The sequence below is a fragment of the Bison bison genome, unplaced genomic scaffold (assembly GCF_000754665.1).
Source record: "Bison bison bison isolate TAMUID 2011002044 unplaced genomic scaffold, Bison_UMD1.0 scf7180017864038, whole genome shotgun sequence".
Taxonomy (NCBI): Eukaryota; Metazoa; Chordata; class Mammalia; order Artiodactyla; family Bovidae; genus Bison; species Bison bison.
Window position 1 is genome coordinate 3699792 of NW_011494610.1, and position 18926 is coordinate 3718717.

Consider the following 18926-nt stretch of genomic DNA (forward strand, 5'->3'; position numbering starts at 1 on the left):
GGCCCCCCCCCCCAGCCTGAAGCTACTCCGTCGGACACTCAGAGCTGCTGTCTAGGAGCCCAATCCAGAAATTTCCATAATCAGCTTAGCAGGAGGCAGCCTAGGCAGCTGTCTCTTGGAAGGTACCAGATCTAGTGCTAAAGAAGTGCACACAGAGTGTGACCTGGTTTCCCCTCACTGAGACGGCCAGTGAGTCTGCAGTCCATCTCTCGTGTTTCTCTGCCAAGAACACTGGGTTCTGTCCTCTGGCCCGGCTGGGGCGCTCAGAAGTCAGACCCAGTGCTCAGCCCTGGGGTCCCTTTCACTGGATCGGCGAGAATTTACAGTCTTTACAGCAGCACCTTGGAGCCCTTTTCTTGAGAAATGTGCCTTTGGTAACATCAAGTCCAATCTTGTTTTCTCTCCAAGGACATAGATCTTACAACAAGCTTTTGTTGTAAGATAGTCTCGATATATAAATAAGTAGGGAAAGATGCATTCTTGTTTCACAGGGAGCAGGAAGCAGAGCAGAACTGACAGTCTGTATTTTGAAGGTATTTTGCAACTGAAAAGAAACGCTCAAAACCCAGTGGCTGTAAAGGCAGATGTCACAGCATTCATTCCTTCAGCCTGTTTAGGAACAGCTGGTTAGAGATGCAAAAAATGCTTGATAAATCCTTGTGAAATTGAATGGAACCGATGGATGGGATGTTCAGGAAGAGAGGAATAAAAGAATTGGCCCTTAGACAAGCAGAGTAAGACCCAGGTGGAGTTTCTCTGTGGGCAGACACTTCCTTTCCTGTTAGAAAGTGACTGTCGCACAGATTGCGGGGGTGGGAGGGGGTGTCCTCTGGGGGAAATTAGCCAGTGGTTGTAAACCACACAGCTGCAGGGCCTGGCGGAACCCTTCACAGAAGGAAGCTGGCCAGGTGTGTGTCTAGAGCTGGTGACGGTGGTGAACCAGGGAGCCCGCTCTCTCTGAAGGGGGCCGCCACCTTAGGTGCATCTAGTAATTACTATGTAGAAGCGTGGGCCCGGAATGACCAGATACCTAATTGTTTAATTCAAAAGAGGCCAAGTTTCTAGATTTTAATAGGGAATTTTTCCAGTTTTAAATGTTGACCACTTAGTCCTGTTTAAAACACCATGCCTGTCAAGCATGGACCCCTGCACTGTAGAAACATGAAAATAACTTTGTTGGACAGAAGATTTTACGTTATGGGTGTTTCTACCAGAAAGCTAGTTCCCTCGTAGATACACCCGGTATTATTTCACCACCCAGTCCATTTTCTTTCTGTTTTGTGGACCTTGCTGTCATTGGGGATGACGTACTCAAGAAAAGGCATTGTTCAGTTGAACTTCCGGCTCCTGGCCTTTGAAAGACTGGGTCGTAAGGTGTGATGTGGAGAAGCTGAGGGCAAGATCCAGTGACCGCTTAGAGGCAGGGCCCTCCGTGATCCAGACAGTTCATAGTTCAGCCTCTCCGTGTTCTCTGTCAGAAACACCGTGCCCTAGTTTAGATTCACAGCCAAAGCCACATGTGCTATGTTCGTGCCGAGCACGTCTCCCCTGACTTCTTAAGGGAATGTCAGACACACAGGAAGGGGAGGCGCTGCACGCACACGACCCCCTGGATTCCACAGTCACTGTTAAGCTAGATTTGCTCAACACGGGTCTTGCCATCTCTCCATCCCTCTGTCCATCCATCAGTCCATCTTCTCATTCCCACTCTTCGATTTCCAGGTCAGGATGCCACGGGGACTGTTAGAAAGAGCAGCAGTCAGTCCTCTTCAGTGCAACTGAAACCCGGCACAAACTCATTTTAGCAAAAAAAAAAAAGGAGTTTGTTCACTCGTAGAACTGAAGTGTCCCCAGAGTCACAGCTTCCTGCACGACAGCCTCTGGGGACCCGGTGTCCAGAACCCCTCCTCTCACGGTCTTAGCCTTTCCCTGGTCAGCCTCACCACGGGCATGCTCACCCCACTTGGCAGCACCAGTGGCTCCGGGCTCACGGTGCCCCTCACTTCAGCCACCCCTGCCAGAAGGGCCAGCCTGATGCCCGGTGACCTGATAACATGCCTGGTGACGGTCCTCTGACCAGGCTCGGGTCCCCTGCCTACTCCTTGCACCCCATGCAACTCCATAGCTGGAGAGTCGGGGGGGCCAGGCTCCACAAAGGAAAACTGAAGGTCACTGGATCTGGGGCTGTGGGTGCTCCCTGAGGGGCGGGAGGAGGGGCCAGCCGAGCCACACGAAGTCAGTGCCGGACACACGACCTGCCACGGCTCCCAGGTCCCCACCCCGCTTCGGGACGTACTTTCCTTTTTTAAATTTTTGGCTGCAGCTCACTGCTTTCAGGATCTTAGTTCCCCAACCAGGGATTGAACTCAGGCCTTTGCAGTGAAATCGAGGAGTCCTAACCACTGGGCCACCAAGGAAGTCTCCAAGATGTATTTTTTAGACACTCATCTTCCTTCAAGGCCCCTTTTATATGCTATGGGTGAGGAGAGTGGGACTAAGAGAAGAGAGAATCTCTGTGGGTTTCAGAGCGAGGGCCTTAAGGCCAGCCACCAGCAGGTCACAGCCTCCCGGGTTGGTGGAATCCCCTTGCCTTCCCTCCTGCCTGCCGCCTTCCCCAAACAGCAGCGCAGACCCTGAGAACACCCGTGACTAAAACATGGCACTCACCGCCTGGGCGCTCCTGGCGGGGCAAGAGGTAAGGTCACAGCTCACAAAGTGCATGACCGTCTGTGGGGGCAGAGCAAGTCTGCAAGCTGCAGTCTGAGCTGAGAGTGTCCCAGGGCACTGTCGTGGAAACCAGAAGGCCAGGTTATTGATTTATGAAGAGCTCTGTAGCTGGCCGGGCAGCCAGGAGTCCGCTCCTCCGGCACTCCTCTCTCTGAGCTCAGAGCTGGATGATCACGGAAGCTGCTGGGGACATCCAGGGGACAGCACACCCTGGTCCCCAGGCCAAGTAGCCCCTCTTCCCTCCTAGAAGGGAGGATGGGAAGCGGGTGGATGGGCTCTGGCTTACGTCTCTACCTGAGACTGTCCCGTGACAGCGGCAGGGAAACAGTGCCAGGTGTAGCCTTCTGAGGGAATGGAAGGCTTGCAAGAACTCTCAGGGGAAAAAGACAAATGGGTGAGAGAATAATCGTCCCAATTCCTTAGGCAGCCCCCAGGGGTGACCTGGCCTTGCCTCCCTCCCAGCCTCCACATCCCAGCCACTCTGGTTCACTACACTGCTGCCAGGCTCACTGTTTTGCCTCTCACGCAACCAAGCTTGCTTCGCCTCCAAGGGGGCTCCATCTCCAAGCTTGCTCCTCCTCCGAGGGGGCTTACTCTGGTCACTGCCCCCAGTGCCTTGGCTTGGCCACCTGCTTCTTGTCATGTAGGCCCTTGTTTCAATAATCCTCATCTCTTCAAAGAGGCCTTTCCTGACCACCCAATCTAAGTGGTCTCCACCCACACCATCCTGCCATGCTCCTCTCTCATCAGCCTGACCACCTGTGTAGCACTGGCCGTTTCCTGAGCTGGTCTTGGCCTCTGGGCATCACTGTGTCCAGCGCAGTGGCTAAGGTCCCCCACTGCGAGTCAGCTGGCCTGTGTTTGGATCCTGCTGGGCAGGTTCCTTAGCCTCACTGTCCCTCAGTTTTCTCCTGTGTAAGCGGGGCAGTACGAGATGCAAGCCGGTGTCATACGGTTGCTGTGTGGATTATTGAGTTACTATCTGTAAAGCGCTTAGAACAGTGCCTGGGACGTGGTAAATGCCACATACGTATTTGCTGTTATCAGCCTCAGTGCTTGAAACATACTAGGCGATGCATGTGTGTTGGAGGAATTAGACCTTCACAGGTGCTGAGGTGAGCACTCTGGCCTGGTGAGAGGCAGCCCTGGTTTTGATGTCTGCCACCCGAGCCGCCCGGCCCCTGTAGCACGCTGGAGGTGCTGCTGACTTTCGGCACTCCTTAGATGTTGCAAATCTGAGTGGAGGCTGGTGACGTCACAGACGGTACTCCGGTGGCCTGGTGACGGGCAAAGCACGGGTCAGACCCAGGAGCACATGGGCCCTTTGGGTTCACGGCTCCAGCTGCCCTGACCAAGAAGGCTGGGATGTCCGTCATGTATTTAAGCAGAAGCCTTCCCTCAGTCACTGCTCAAGATGAAGTCTCTGTACTTGCGGCGGAAAACCAGGCCATTCCTAACAGCTCCTTATAGAGTGGGCCTTTCACTGCTCCACCCACAGTGTCAATCAGCAGGTATTTTAAGTGGAAAACAAGACACCATCTTCTGTAGTTCCTTCAGCTACAGGGTGTCCTGTTATGTTACACTAAATAGTCTTTTGACTTTTACTCTCTGGACCAGGGGTTAAGCATTACAGAGTTGCCCCTTCCTTTTCTCTTCTTGACAGTTTTGCATTTGGCTCCCTGATTTCTGCTGTTGATCCAGTGGCCACTATTGCTATTTTCAACGCCCTTCATGTGGACCCAGTGCTCAACATGCTGGTGTTTGGAGAGAGCATTCTCAATGACGCAGTCTCCATTGTCCTGACCAAGTAAGTGTGCTTTCTTCAAGCGGCGGAACTAAAGGGCCTCGTATCAGAGGGCAGATATCCGCGTGCAGCTGCACGTACGGTTGCTTGTCCTGTGGGTGATTTGTTCGCCGCTTCTCCGTCCTTCTGTCCCGACAAACCTTGGTGTGCCTCAGGAATACTGTCAAGGCCCAGGGTGATTAGAGGAGAATCCTTGCCCTGGAGGACCTACCTCCTAGCAGTGCTTTTATTTATTTATTTAGGCTGGGCTGCACAGCATCAGGGATCTTAGCTCCCCGACCAGGGATTGAACCTGTGCTTTCTGCATTGAAAGCACAGAGTCTGAACCGCTGGACTGCCAGGGAAGTCCTTAGCAGTGCTTTTAAACTAAGCCCAGCTTGTCATCAGCATCATGGGGTGCTTATTAAATGTCGCATTGCCAGGCGGCACCCTCAGAGCTCCTGATCCAGTAGGTCTGGGGTGAGTCCCCAGAGGACAGCTGAGCAGCCAGTTGAGGGATCAGTATTTGGACAGGATTATTCCAGACGAAAGCAGTCAGCAGAGGCCCTGTTCTCCCACTTGTGAGCCGGTGCAGGGCACCCTCCTTTTCTCCGCTGTAAGACATCCTGCCTTAAGCTGCTCTAGTGTGAAGGCTGCTTTGGAAACTGCGGGTCTTTTCAGTTGTTTGTTGGTATCACTGCCCATGTTGACAGTAGCTGAGAAATTAAAGGTGTGTCATGAAATGTCAGGAAGTCACTGTGGGTACTTCCCTTGGGGTCCAGTGGCTAAGACTCCTTGCTTCCAAGGCAGGAGGCCTGGGTTCAGTCCCTGGTCAAGGGAACTAGATCCCACATGCGGTAACTAAAGATTCTGGATGCCACACCTAAGACCCAGCACAGCCAAATAAATAATAATAAATATTTTTTTTCAAGTCCTTGGGCAAAGGAAGTGAGTCTGAGTTATCTCAGATGCATTTCTTGGATGCAGGGCTGTTTCCTTGCCCTTGCACTCTGCAGCTGGGGTGTTTGTTAACAGGTCCTGCCAGGAGGGCCCGACGGTCCTGCCAGAAAACCGAGAAGGCACAGACATCAGAGCGGCTAGAGAAGGGAGCCCTGTGCGGGCGTCAGAGACGAGCGAAGAGCGTTCGAGGGGCCGCTCTGTGTTCTGTTAGAGAGTAGCTTCTCCTTTCTCTGATTTTGGACTTGCTTTCTTTGTTGTGGGATTCCTTGCAAAGCATAACCACTCAGTATAGACTACATTGACAATTCTTGTGTTGGAATAAAAGAATATTTTTGTAGTGAAAAGAGCCCAGATCTTGGAGTCAGACTGACCTGGGTTCAAGCTCCAGTGATGGCCACTCATAGCTGTTTGACCCTGGGTCAGCTCTTTCACCTCTTGGAGCCACTGGTGTCTCAATATTAGAGTGAGGGTGATAACGCCTCAGCGTAGGATTCGATTTGGGAATTTACTAGATAAATACACTTACATGAAAAGCATCTGCCATTAGGGACTTCCCTGGTGGTCCAGTGGTTAAAAGAGTCTGCCTTCCAATGCAGGGGATGCGGGTTTGATTCCTGATTGGGGAACTAAGATCCCACATGCCACAGGGTAACAAAGTCTGTGTGCCCACACACCACAGCTAGAGAGAAGCTAAGGCCCAGTGCAGCCATGAATAAATATGTTTAAAAACAGAAGCGTCTGCCGTCATGCGAGGCAGTGACGGCGTCTGCCGTCATGTGAGGTCCTCTCATCTCCTCCTGTCCCCCTGTTTGTCCCTTTTTGTCCTCCTTTTGCAGAAAGAACTTACCAAATGTTGTTTAATTGAAAGAGGGGCTCACCAGACCTTAAAACAAAAATATATGTATATATTCTAAAATAATACATATATTCTGCATATAAAATTTAGAAAACTGTAAAAGGAAGAAGAAAAAAGAAAAAACAATACATGCGTTGTAACTCCCAAGAGATAATTACAGGTAACGGTTTGGTAGATGTATACATGTGTTTTATTTAGATGGGAATATATTGTAACGTTTCCATTGAGCAGAGTTGATAAAATAGTCTTCTGTAACATCATTTTATCAGTTGTAGAATGTTCCTTCTATGGATTTACCACGCTCTCTTTGACCAGTTCCCCATTGTTGGCTTTTTTACATTTCTCTTAAAACTTTTTATAGTTTTATTAGGAGATCATCATATATCATGCTTTAAGAGCTTTAAAAAATAATCTGATGGCAATATATATATATTTTTTTAAGATCTGCTTTGAAAACCTCTTAGCTTTCTGGTCTTTACTTTTATCTTGTGTCCCGGCTGTGCATTTGAACTTTTGTGATAAAGCGTTTTGCCGAGGGACTTCCCTGGTGGTCCGGTAGTTAAGGATCCGCCTTCCAGTGCAGGACACATGGGTTCGATCCCTGGTCAGGGAACCAAGGTCCCACATTGTAAGGAGCACACGCACTGCAGCAAAGAGCCCGTGTGCACAGCCAAGACCTGATGCAGCCATGAGTAAATGATCTTTAAAAAAAAAGAATTTTGCCTAAATTGGAGGTGACGTCAGGAGTTATTTTTATAGATTAGGAGCTAAACTCAACTGATTTATCTCTGATTTATTTTTTTCCTAAATCTCTCGAGGTAGAATCTTAGTTTTGAGCTTTTCCAGGTCTCTTTGCCACAAAAAAAGGCCAAAGCTTAGGAGATACTTTGTTTTTTTAAATGAGAAAGGATGGAGTCACTGTACCTAGCCACACATTTTTTCTGGAAAAGTACCTTTGAAGGCCAGGATCACCTCTGATGACAGTTCCCAAAATTGGATCAATGGGCCACGTGCATTTTCCAGCCTTCACCTCCTCTGATGCTGGTACACAGGCTGGGGCGGGAGTCACTGACCTAAGTCAGCCTCTGACTCGGCTGGTTATCCCGTGAGCCCGTTGGCATTTTCAGGGAGAAGAGGGAGGTGGGGGAGGGGGCGTGGCAGGTCTGCCTTGTGTTTGTCGTGTAGGAGGGAGGTGTTGTCCAGCTTTCCTTGGTTACAAGGAAGAATCACATCTTGTTTTTAAGTGTATACTTCATAAATGACTGTTTTCAAAGTGATCCGATGATGATGCATTTATCTTTGTAACTGAAGGTGTTAATGAACTACCCCCTTTTTTTAATGTTTTCACTTTCATAAATGCCAGAAAAGCTAAGTGTCTTCTGTTTTCTTCATTAAGCTTAATTCTTTTTAGCTTTGATTTGTTACTTTGACAGTCTATTCTTAAAATAATTGCTGTAGAAACCTTTTGTTCTCTCCAGCTGCAGCTAAAGCTCATGAAATGGATCCTGAATCAGTATTACTTTTTATTCTTTAAGGTATGAGAAACATGGCCTGAAGAAAAATAAAATGCACAAAATCTCCAGGCCAGAAAAGGTCTGAATCCTCCCTTCATTTGTCCTGAGTTGGGAAATCACTGGCCGTGGCCTGGGGTCTGCTGTTAACCATTGTTGTGACCTCACCCATTAGCCACTGTCTTTGGCCCTCAGCCTCCTTTGCATGAAAAGAAAGCAGTGACGCCAGCTGGCACCCTGGCTGTGGTCATGAAATGGGGTGAGGGTGGGACGCTACTCAGGTCATCTGTGGGTCGGTCGTTTGAGGCTAGAGGTGCCCTTCGCCTTCAAAAGCACTTCCCCAGTAGGAACCCTGTTGGTTCCCAGCATTCCCCTGGGTGGGATGTTAACCCATGATCTGCTGGGAAAGAACAGGAATGGGGGCGATTGGAGTGAGTTTGGAAAACATTTATGTGAGAAAAGTTAGTTTTCTTTTTCTGCAGGACTTTTTAAAACCTTTACTGTGTTATATTGTGCTGTGAATCTCCACAAAAGGCTGAGGTTATCTGACCAAGCCATCCTTTTATCAGAGATTATCCTGCCCTTTTTTTTTTTTTAATTGGCTGTACCACACAGCTTGTGGGATTTTAGTTCCCTGATCAGGGGTCAAGCCCCAGGCCCTCAGCAGTGAGAGTCCAGAGTCCTGGCCACTGGGCCTCCAGGGAATTCCTGAGATGATCCTGTTTTAAAGGTATACCAGTTTGGGGCTTCCCTGGTGGCTCAGTGGTAAAGAAAGTGCCGCCACTGCAGGAGACACAGGTTCAATCCACGGTCTGGGAGGCCGTGCGCCACAACTGTTGAGCCCGTGCTCTAGAGCCCAGGAGCCACAACTGCTGAAGCCTGCGTGCCCCAGAGCCGGTGTTCCGCACTGAGAAGCCCATGCCCCACAGCTGGAGGGCTGCCCCAGCTCGGTGCAGCTAGAGAAGAGCCCCACAGCAACGAAGACCCAGCACAGCCAGCAAAAAAAAGAACCCTCCCCACACCAAAAAATTATACCAACTCGGGACTCCCCTGGTGGTCCAGGGGTCAAGAATCCGCCTGCCAATGCAGAGGACACGGGTTCGATCCCCGGTCCGGGAAGATCTCCCATGCTGCAGGGCAACTCAAGCCCATGCACCACAACTACTGAAGCCCACTCACCCTAGAGCCCAGGCTCTGCAACGAGAGAAGCCATCACAGTGAGAAGCCCGCACACCGCAACTGGAGAGGAGTCCCTGCTCACACAGCCAAAAATAAATAAATTAAAACGCTTAAAGAAAACGAAACCAGTTCATGAAACACTGGTTAATGAGGCCAAATGTTACTCTAGACAAGTCTTTGTTTTGTTTACTGATTCAGCAAAAGTTTGTTGAGTACCTTCTGTGTGCTGGGTTCTGCCCTAGGTCCTGGACATACGGCAGTGAGTAAGGTGGGCACAGGCATGGTCCTCATGGGATGATTCGCTAGTTCCGCATGCTGTGCAGGGGAAGTTAGGCACCAGGAGAGCCTGTAAGTGCGCCGGCCTGTGTGAAGGCAGATGTCCCTGAGGGAGGGTCACTGACCCTGGGTTCTGAGAACAAACGAGTTGGCTGGAGCCCAGGAAGAAAGACAGGTGACCTGCAGGGAGGTGCCGGTGGTGGTGGGGCCCGACCTGAATAGGAGGAAATGAGGTGAGAGGTGTGGTGGGGAGGATCAGGGTCAGACTGGGTTTCCTCTTAAACATAGCAGTAAACTGAGGATGGGTTTTGCTTGGGCTAATAACCTGATCAGGGCTTCCCAGGTGGCTCAGCAGGAAAGAATCCCCTTGCAATGCAGGATACCAGGTTCGATCCCTGAGTCAGGAAGATCCCCTGGAGAAGAGAATGGCAATCACTCCAGTGTTCTTGCCTGGAATCCCATGGACAGAGAGGAGCCTGGTGGGCTACAGTCCTTGGGGTTGCAAAGAGTGGGACACGACTGGATGACTAACACACACGGTAACCTGATCAGATATGCGTTTTCAAGGGATCATTCAGGCCCCTGAGTGTTGGGTTCTCCTAGAAAGAGCAGGGTGTTTATATGCAAAGATCAGAGAGGCAGAAGCCCTGGACTGGAGGAGGATAGCAGAGGGAGGGAGAGAAGTGGATGGATTTGAGAGAAGGTGTAATCAGCAGAAGGAAAATACTTAAGGAGAATAAATATTTTAACGGTAAAATGGTTTTACCTTTGGGGATGAAACCAACAATTGCATTTAACGGCTGCTGACATTTTACCTTGCTGTCTAACAGTGAGAGGAAAGTCCTTTCCGTTCTTCCTCCTAATACCCTCCAATCCCCACTCTGAGCCTTACCCACAGACATGTCTTCTTGAGGCGGCTCCATGCTACCTGGCTTCATGCCACAGCCTCAGTTTCAGGTTTGTATCTCACAGGAGCCCCACTCCCCCACCCCCACTCCATCCTGAAAACACTCCCCGTGAATCCTCCGGGCCTTCCAAATAAAAGACCGGCTCCTTAGCTGGGTTCATCAACAGCATTTCACAGTCTCGCCCTGTCTGCTGCTCTGGCCTCACCTCTTAACATTATCCTCCCCATGGACCTCTCCCCCCACACTCTGTTCCTATGTTCTATCCACAGTCATCTGTGTGATTGCAACGTGTTGCTGGGCTTCCCTGGTGGCTCAGACGGTAATGAATCCTCCTGCAGTGCAAGAGACCTGGGTTTGATTCCTGGGTCAGTAAGATTCCCCTGGAGGAGGGAATGGCAACCCACTCCAGTATTCTTGCCTGGAGAATCCCATTGACAGAGGAGCGTGACGGGCTACAATCCTTGGGGGTCGCAGAGTCGGACACAGCTGAACGACTAGGCACAGCACAGCACCTGTGTGCTGCTAACCTGGAGGCTCCGTGCCTCCGCACATGCCATTCCCTCTGCCCTGAGTGCCTTCCCTCATTTCTTCACCTGGCTAACTCTTCTTTAGCCTAAGTCGAAACCCAGCCCGTGTGTCATAAAGAGCCTGCTTCTACAGCCCCACCTGTCTGAGTTAGATGCCTCCACGTGTTTCCTCTGCTCTTTCCTGATGTTGACTGAAAATGATGCACAGCCTGAGAGTTGCGAGTTCAGTTTTATTTGGAGCAAAATGAGGACTGCAGCCCGGGAGACGGCACCTAAGCCAGCTCCAAGAAACTGCTCCGAAGAGGTAGTGGAGGGAAAAAAACTCAAAAAGAGAGGCATGGGGGGAAGGTCAGCTTCTATGATTTTGGTGAAGGGAGCATTCAGCGCAGTCAAGCACTTACTTGACAAAAGGCTTTCTGCTACTAACGAGGAGCTGATGTCATCATGAAGGGATTTAGTGCTCTAGATACGAGGAGATGCAAGGATTGGGATCATGCAGTCAGTTCCTATAAATAACTATCCGAAGACCTGTTCCACCAGTTTCCCTGGAGCACAAAGTGCATTCTCCACCGTGAAGTCCATGCAGGGGATGTGTGTTGAAGGCCAGCAGCGCAGGCTTCAGTCTGCACAGAGGCATGTGGCAAATGCCCTTGGCAAGCGCCCGTTTGTAGTTGACACTGAGGTGGCCTTAGTTCCCGTCTGTGTGTTCGTGTGTCTGTTTCTTCTTCTTTTGGGCCATGCTGAGTATTAGTTTGTATTCATGGGATCTTTCTTGTGGTGTGAGAACTCTTAGTTGAATCTAGTTCCTTGACCAGGGATCAAATCCGGGTTCCCTGCATTGGGAGCTTGGAGTCTTAGCCACTGGTCCACCAGGAAAGTGCCTCCATCTGTTTTTCTCCCTTATTAGACTACAGCACTCCCTTAGGGCAGGGACCTGCTCTCATCTCCGAACCCTTAGAAACTAACAAGGTGCCTGGAACAAAGTAGGTGAACAAATAAATGTTTGGCTAACAGGTTGAATGATTGAATGAATGAATGAAAGATTAAGCAAGAAGTTAAGTTTTGAGTCCTAAGTTAATTTCTGATAACTTTGTCTATAACATTTTAACTTCTTTGTGTTTTTCTTTTATTTCCTAGCACAGCTGAAGGTTTAACAAGAAAAAATATGTCAGATGTCAGTGGGTGGCAGACGTTTTTACAAGCCCTTGGCTACTTCCTCAAAATGTTCTTTGGCTCCGCGGCACTCGGCACCCTCACTGGCTTAATATCTGCATTGATATCCTTTTAATATGATGAACACGCGTGGCCAGGAAGATTATTCCTAATTACATCCGTCTCTCATCATTTTCTCCAGTTCCTTAAGGGGACCAATTGTAGTCTAAAGTCATACTTAAGGAGGATTTTTATGCTTAGTTTTGGTTTGAAGAGCACTTTAAACTCAAGGATTTTAAAATTTAACATGTGAAATGTAGCATGTCACTTTTCAAAGCTTAAAAAACATGTACATGGTTGAATATCAGGTCTGATTTTGGGGTCTTCTCAGTTCCCAGAGTATGGAAACCGCATTCAGATGAATTTCATTTTCCGCTGTCTCACTTTTCACATTAAGAAAATTGGAAATTAATTTCCTTTGAAAATGTCAAATTGAGCAAATCTCTACCCCACTGAAAGTATTTATCTGGATGAATCAGGAAAGAGGCTTTCAAAATGAGCTCCATGTAAGTTATTTGCACTGATTTTGTGGCTTAACGACCCACAAGCTCTTCCAGCCAGAGAAACAAAGAAACTTGTTAAGGCCGCTGACACCTTTATTGCTGTAGAAAATGCCGTGTTTAAGACAGGAACAGGCACCAGACCATTTCTGTGTGCGCCTGAGCCAGGGAGATGGCCACCTGGCCTTCCTCCACGAGCAGTCTGTCTCGCAGACGGCCAGAAGAGCTGCTTCTGCCTCAGACAGGCACATGTGTCTGCTGTCCTGTTAAATTTTCCCTTCAGTTCCTACGTCCAGAAGTCTCAAGGTGCTGTTGAGTTGGCTGACAGCTTCTCATATTGTACCAATAAACAGAATGGAAAAGAAGACTTTTTCCAGTTCAGTATTTTCCTCTGCATTTATCTCTTTCTTTAGAAGGGTGGAGGAGAGGGAGAGCCTCTACCTTAATGAAGCCGAGTAGATGGGTGCCAGCACAGGCCTGCGAACGACAGTAGAGCACGTAGAAGACTCTCCTTTCACAGGAGCGTGGGTTTATAAAGGTCCAGGGATGGGAGAGAAGGTCCTGCAGTAGCGCACTGATGCCCACGGTTCTGGAAACCCCGTAGTGACCTCGTTTGATGGAGCAGGAGGCGTGGAAGGGGGACGCAGTGCTGGAGGCAACCTGGCAGAGTGGGCTGTGCTCAGGCTGTCTGCTGGCCCAGCTCTGCCCCCGCTGCTCCCAGGCCCTCCAAGTCAGCATTTCCAAATGAATTGACTTGGGTGACTTTAATGTTCCCTGTTGCTTGTCTCAGGAATTTACATCTTTCAGTATTTTGTCAGATTCCCTGCCTTAAAACAAGAGTCCTCCCTACAGAGGAAAAAGTCTGTAATGACAGATTTTTCACTCGTTACCTTGGGTGTTCCCACATCTTTGTATCCAGTGTTTACCCATTCTATTTGGAAGGCCATGGTTTTGTGACTTCTCTAGATCACCCATAGGGTCCTTGGGTTCTTTTTCCTTGACAGTTGTCATTTACGTGCTAAAGCACATTGACTTGAGGAAAACACCTTCCTTGGAGTTTGGCATGATGATCATCTTTGCCTACCTTCCATATGGGCTCGCAGAAGGGATCTCGCTGTCGGGTAAGTGATGGAGAGTGTTGAAATGCTGGGGCACTTTGTCCTGCCTGGTTAAAGAGCTTCTGTCGCTTGGGTCACTCTCAGTCACACGACACAGCTTAGAAGAGCTCGAGCAATGAACAGGGCTTCCTGGATCTCTAGGGAGAGTCTGGATTTAGACCCGGCTGGGTGCAGGGACTCAGTGTTCCCGTGGTCACCTTTTGCTCTTTACCGCTATCTTGTAGCAGAGATCAAAATACCTCTTCCAAGGTTGCCTCTTTCTCAAAGCAAGCCCTCTGCAAGGCCTTCACTCAAAGCATGGGGTCTGACTTCCAGGGGCAGTCACCAGGCGCTGTCACCCACTGATCTGCATTCTTTCACTGTGGTTTTGCCTTTTCCAGAATATAAATGTCATATGAAGGGAATCATGTAGTATGTAGTCTTTTGTGACTTATCTGTTTCAGCTATCATAATCTTGAGAGACACCACATTTTTGCTGTATCCATAGTTTATGCATTCTTACTGAGCTGTTTTTTCCATTCACCATCCGAAGGACATTTGGGGTTTTCCAGATTTTGACTGTTACTGTGTATATGTCCGTTAATCTTGGATAAACAGGTAGAAGTAAAGCTGCCTGGCTTTACGGTAGGTGTATCCTCTACTTTATCAGAGACTGCCAGGCGTTTTACAGAGGACTGGGCCGTTTTGCATTCCCACCAGAGTGTATGGGAAAGTTTCGGCTGCTTCACATCCTCACCAACACTTTAGTTTAATTTTAAAAGCTAGCCGTGTTGATATCGGTATGTGGCAGTTTGATTTTGATGTGCCTCGACATAGTTTGCCTCATGTTCCTCTTGGGATTTCTTGAACTAAATGGGTTTATAGTTTATGTAAAGTTTATGGCTTTTATCAAATTTAGTACATTTCTATTGGTTTCTTGAAATTTTTTTCTGTTCCTCCTCTGCTGTTGAACAGAATCCTCTTTGCTTCGGGTCACTGTCTGGTGTCACGCATGGGTTCTCTGTGAGAAGGTCTTGCCAAGGAGGAAGGAGAGAGAGGACTCTGGCCGTTTTCCCTGGCGAAGCTTGTGAGCCTCAGGGTCTCCTTTGTTTTGAACCCCAAGCCAGTTCTCTTGGATAACTCCATCCCGGTCTCTGCCGTCCCATGCCTCTCTTATCTTTTGGCTCTTACATGAATACTACCTGTGAGTCACTTGGCTCTAGTGACTCACTGTGTTTACATGGGTTTTTCTAAATCGTGTCCCACCCTCCTTGAGAGGAACACTGAGTACCTGTTGGCAAACATACATTTCATGCATCCTTTGGAAATTTGTGATTAAAATGAAGGGATGTTTTTCTTGTCCTTTCTTCAGAGAGGCAGTGTTTTCTGTTTGTAGGGGTTTCATTTCCTTAGAAACTTCTGCTCTGTACGCTCATGGGGCCAAAGAGAGCCCATGCAAGCCAAGAACACGCTCATTCACCTCTGAGTAACAGGCTGGCTCTGCCCACGCTCTGTGGGTGGGATGTTTGTCACGCAGGGTTTTCAGAGAAGAGGGGATTGGCCTGTTACTGTAAAAGCAGCAACGGGAGGGGTGACTTCAGTGCTGCCCCCCCTTTCTCTTTGTGCTCTGCTCTTCCTGTCGCCGAGGTCACCAGGACCACCAAACAGCACACTCTCCCTGTGTAAATGTGTGTGTTCAGAACACAGCGATTAAGGGTACCAGACAGACCTGGTTGGAATCCTACCCCCACCTTTCATTAGCTGCGTGATCTCAGACAGCAGACTTGAAGTGGACATGATAATACAGGTGTCCCCCGGACTTCCCTGGTGGCGCAGTAGGTAAGAATCTGCCTGTAACTCGGGACATGGGTTCAGTCCCTGGTCCAGGAAGATTCTGCGTGCCTCAGAGCAGCTAAGCCCGTGTGCCACAGTTACTGAACCCGAGCTCTAGAACCCGTGAGCTGCAAACTGCTGAGCCCAAGTTCCACAACTACTGAAGCCCGGATGCTCTAGGGTCCGTGAGCTGCAGCTGCTGAAGCCAGAGCACCTGGAGCCTGTGCACACAGCGAGGAGTCCTCCCCGCTCCCTGCAAGTAGAGAAAACCCAAGCGAAGGAACAGAGACCCAGTGCAGCCGTAGATCAGTAACTTTTTAAAAAAGAAATGATGCGAAAAAGAGAAATCAGAGTGACGTAACAGAGCAGCAGCGGGGCAGGAGCATCCCAAGGCGGGGGGCAGGAAGCTGTCCTCGAAGTGGTGCCGTGGGGCTGAGACCCACGTGGCAAGAGGGAGCTGGCTGCCAGGGAGGCTGCAGGAGGTGCCAGGGAGGCCGCAGGAGGTGCCAGGGAGACCGCAGGAGGCGCCAGGGAAGGTGGGTCGGCAGCAGATGCTGAGGGTCCCAGGTGGTGGGGGCGGGGTGGGAGGAGCTGGACTTGCTCCAGGAAGAGCAGGAAGACTGGGTCTGGGCCAGAGGGGCAAAGGCTCCAACCCACACAGGGTTCTTAGACCTGGAAATGAGTTGGGATTCTGTTATACAGGCAAAGCTAAGTGTTGAGGGACTTTTTAAAAACCACTGTGCTAGGAATACATGCCATATCTGTAATACGACCCTGTTTATTACTTTTTAGAGATAGATAAACTTTACGACAGCACATGGTAAAAGAGCTGACGGTCTGCACGTCCAGCTATTAATAGTAGTTGCCTGTGGGCAGGCAGTGTGAATGGAGAGTCTCTTGTTTGACTGTTTACCTCTGAGTCCGGATCTTATAGCGCAATATGTTTCTGATTGGGTCATCAGCAAAACTGCCTAGGGCTTGACTCGGCCTTGGCCTTCAGGAAGTGCAGTGTGTTTTACCCACAGTAAAGGTCAGTGCAGCAGAAATTACACACGATACTCTTTCAACTCCTGCCTTTTGGACTTGAATCCCTTTAGTCCTCAATTACATTCGAAGCCATAGTTCTAACTAAGACTAGAAACGGATTTCCTCCCACCTCCCTCCCTCTCTCCCTCCCTCCTGTGAGGCTGATCATTGGCTGCACTGCGGTCCACTTCCGTAAACGCTGCCTTCTGAAAGAAGTGAACACATCGGGATTCTTCATTCCAGGTCATGTTTTAAGTTCCCAGGTCTTTTATCTCCAGGACAGAGACGGCTGGCACCGTCTTCCCCTTCAGTATCTTTGAGCAGCTGCAGTGGGTGAGGGTCTTCTGGGGGTGACGTCATCCAGGCTTAGGGAGGGCGTGCGAGCTGACCCAGGGGCTTTGGCACCCACTGCTGACCCTGACTCTCCTTCAGTCCCCGGAACTTGGGAGTTCCCCTGACTCCAGACTGGATTGGCATGGGTTGTGGCTGGCTGTCCACCCTTTTCTTGGCCAGAGAGCCCATTTCTATATGGTCCAAATTCAGCCCCCAAATGGGGTTTATCTGTTTAGAAAGTTTTAAACATTTGAGTTAGTAGATGTCATTAAAAGTTGGATGATGTCTGGGAATTCCTAGAGGTCCAGTGGTTAGGACCCAGTGTTTTCACTGCAGGGGTGTGGGTTTCAATACCTGGTTGGAAACCTAGATCCACAGACTGTACGGTGCAACCAAAGAAGGAAAACATTGGAAGGTTTCCTAAGAAGCAGCTTTCTGGCATCCCTCAAAAACCAGAAGGAAACAAAGATTGGTTGGCACTCGGTCCCCATCCACAGAGCTGCTGTCTTCCCTTTGCAGATGGGCCTGTGCCTTCTCCCTACACGTGCCACACACCCACTTACTGTTTTTATCTTTGTTTTTATTGTCTGGCCCCTGAATTAGGGTTTCCAACCCCTGGCCTAGTACACCAGACTCATGGGGCCAGCCTGACCCTTTGTGCACTGAGCCTGTCTCCTTGTTTCCCAGGGGGCAGTGGCCTCAGTCCCAAGGGAGCTTCCACATTTTGCTGTCAGATATGACTTCCTGGAGCCTTGGACTTTCTGCAAAGTCAAAGTATTAGGCGCTCAATTCAGTTCAGTCGCTCAGTCTTATCTGACTCTTTGCGACCCCATGAACCGCAGCACGCCAGGCTTCCCTGTCCATCACCAACTGCCGGAGTCCACCCAGACCCACGTCCATTGAGTAGGTGATACCACCCAGCCATCTCATCCTCTGTCGTCCCCTTCTCCTCCTGCTCTCAATCTTTCCCAGCATCAGGGTCTTTTCAAATGAGTCAGCTCTTTGCATCAGGTGGCCAAAGTATTGGAGTTTCAGCTTCAACATCAGTCCTCCCAAAGAAATCCCAGGGCTGATCTCCTTTAGGCTGGACTGGTTGGATTTCCTTGCAGTCCTAGGGACTCTCAAGAGTCTTCTCCAATACCACAGTCCAAAAGCATCAATTCTTCGGCGTTCAGCTTTCTTTATAGTCCAACTCTCACATCCATACATGACTACTGGAAAAACCATAGCCTTGACTAGACGGACCTTTGTTGGCAAAGTAATGTCTCTGCTTTTTGATATACTGTCTAGATTGGTCATAACTTTCCTTCCAAGGAGTAAGCATCTTTTAATTTCATGGCTGCAATCACCATCTGCAGTGATTTTGGAGCCCCCAAAAATAAAGTGTCACTGTTTCCACTGTTTCCCCATCTACTAGTCGCTCATTTGTCTCCAACTCTGCAATCCCATGGACTGTAGCCCACCAGGCTCCTGTGTCCATGGAATTCTCCAGGCAAGAATACTGGAGTGGGTAGTCATTCTCTTTTCCAGGGGATCCTCCTGATACACAGATCAGATCCAGGTCTCCTGCACTGCAGGCAGACTCTTTACCATCAGAGCCACCAGGGAAGCCCAAGTGGGAGGCTTTCTGGAGTGACTATTTAATGTCAGGCCTCCCGAGGGTTGTGACAGCCTTTGTCTGTGGGCAGAATGACAACATGGGCGCAAGCCCACTCCTGTCACAATTTACGTGGTTGTGATTCACAGTTTACATGGTTCAGGCTCCTCTGGGGTTGACTTTGCTTCAGGGTAAGAACCCCGAAGTCTCAGCTTTGCAGTGAATTTGCAGTGAATTTGCAGTGAACCCTTCTTGAAGCTGGCTAGCGAAACAAAGCCCTTTGAGAGCCCAGACCCAGAACTGTCTAGCACTGGATTGCGCTGAAGAAAAAGAGACCCTTGGGACAGTTGCACAGAAACCGAAGTGAGCTGTGCTGCGTGCCCCCCGCCGCGGCGGTTCCGGGCTGTCCCTCTGTCACCTCACGTTGCCGGTGGCATCCATGGTTTGGGTGCAGAGTCAGAAAGAAGCTCTCCCGGTGCTCGCCTGCAGGAACTTCCCAAGAGGAGCAGATGAATCGAGGGGACAGTCGGAGGGTTGAGGTCGTGCTTTATCTAGTGGAGCAGAGGCTCAGAGTGGCTTCTGACTGCCAGAGGCTCGCCAT

General features: G+C 49.6%; 1 protein-coding gene across 3 annotated transcripts in view; it reads left to right on the forward strand.

Moving 5' to 3' along the window:
• Window positions 1–18926, forward strand: part of SLC9A8 (solute carrier family 9, subfamily A (NHE8, cation proton antiporter 8), member 8) — a 70804-nt gene that overhangs the window by 36414 nt on the left and 15464 nt on the right. For all 3 annotated transcript variants that reach the window (XM_010835084.1, XM_010835085.1, XM_010835086.1), the window contains exons 8-10: window positions 4391–4534; window positions 11865–12003; window positions 13455–13560. In XM_010835084.1, coding sequence (XP_010833386.1) covers window positions 4391–4534; window positions 11865–12003; window positions 13455–13560 — 389 coding nt within the window. The remainder of the gene's footprint in view (window positions 1–4390; window positions 4535–11864; window positions 12004–13454; window positions 13561–18926) is intronic.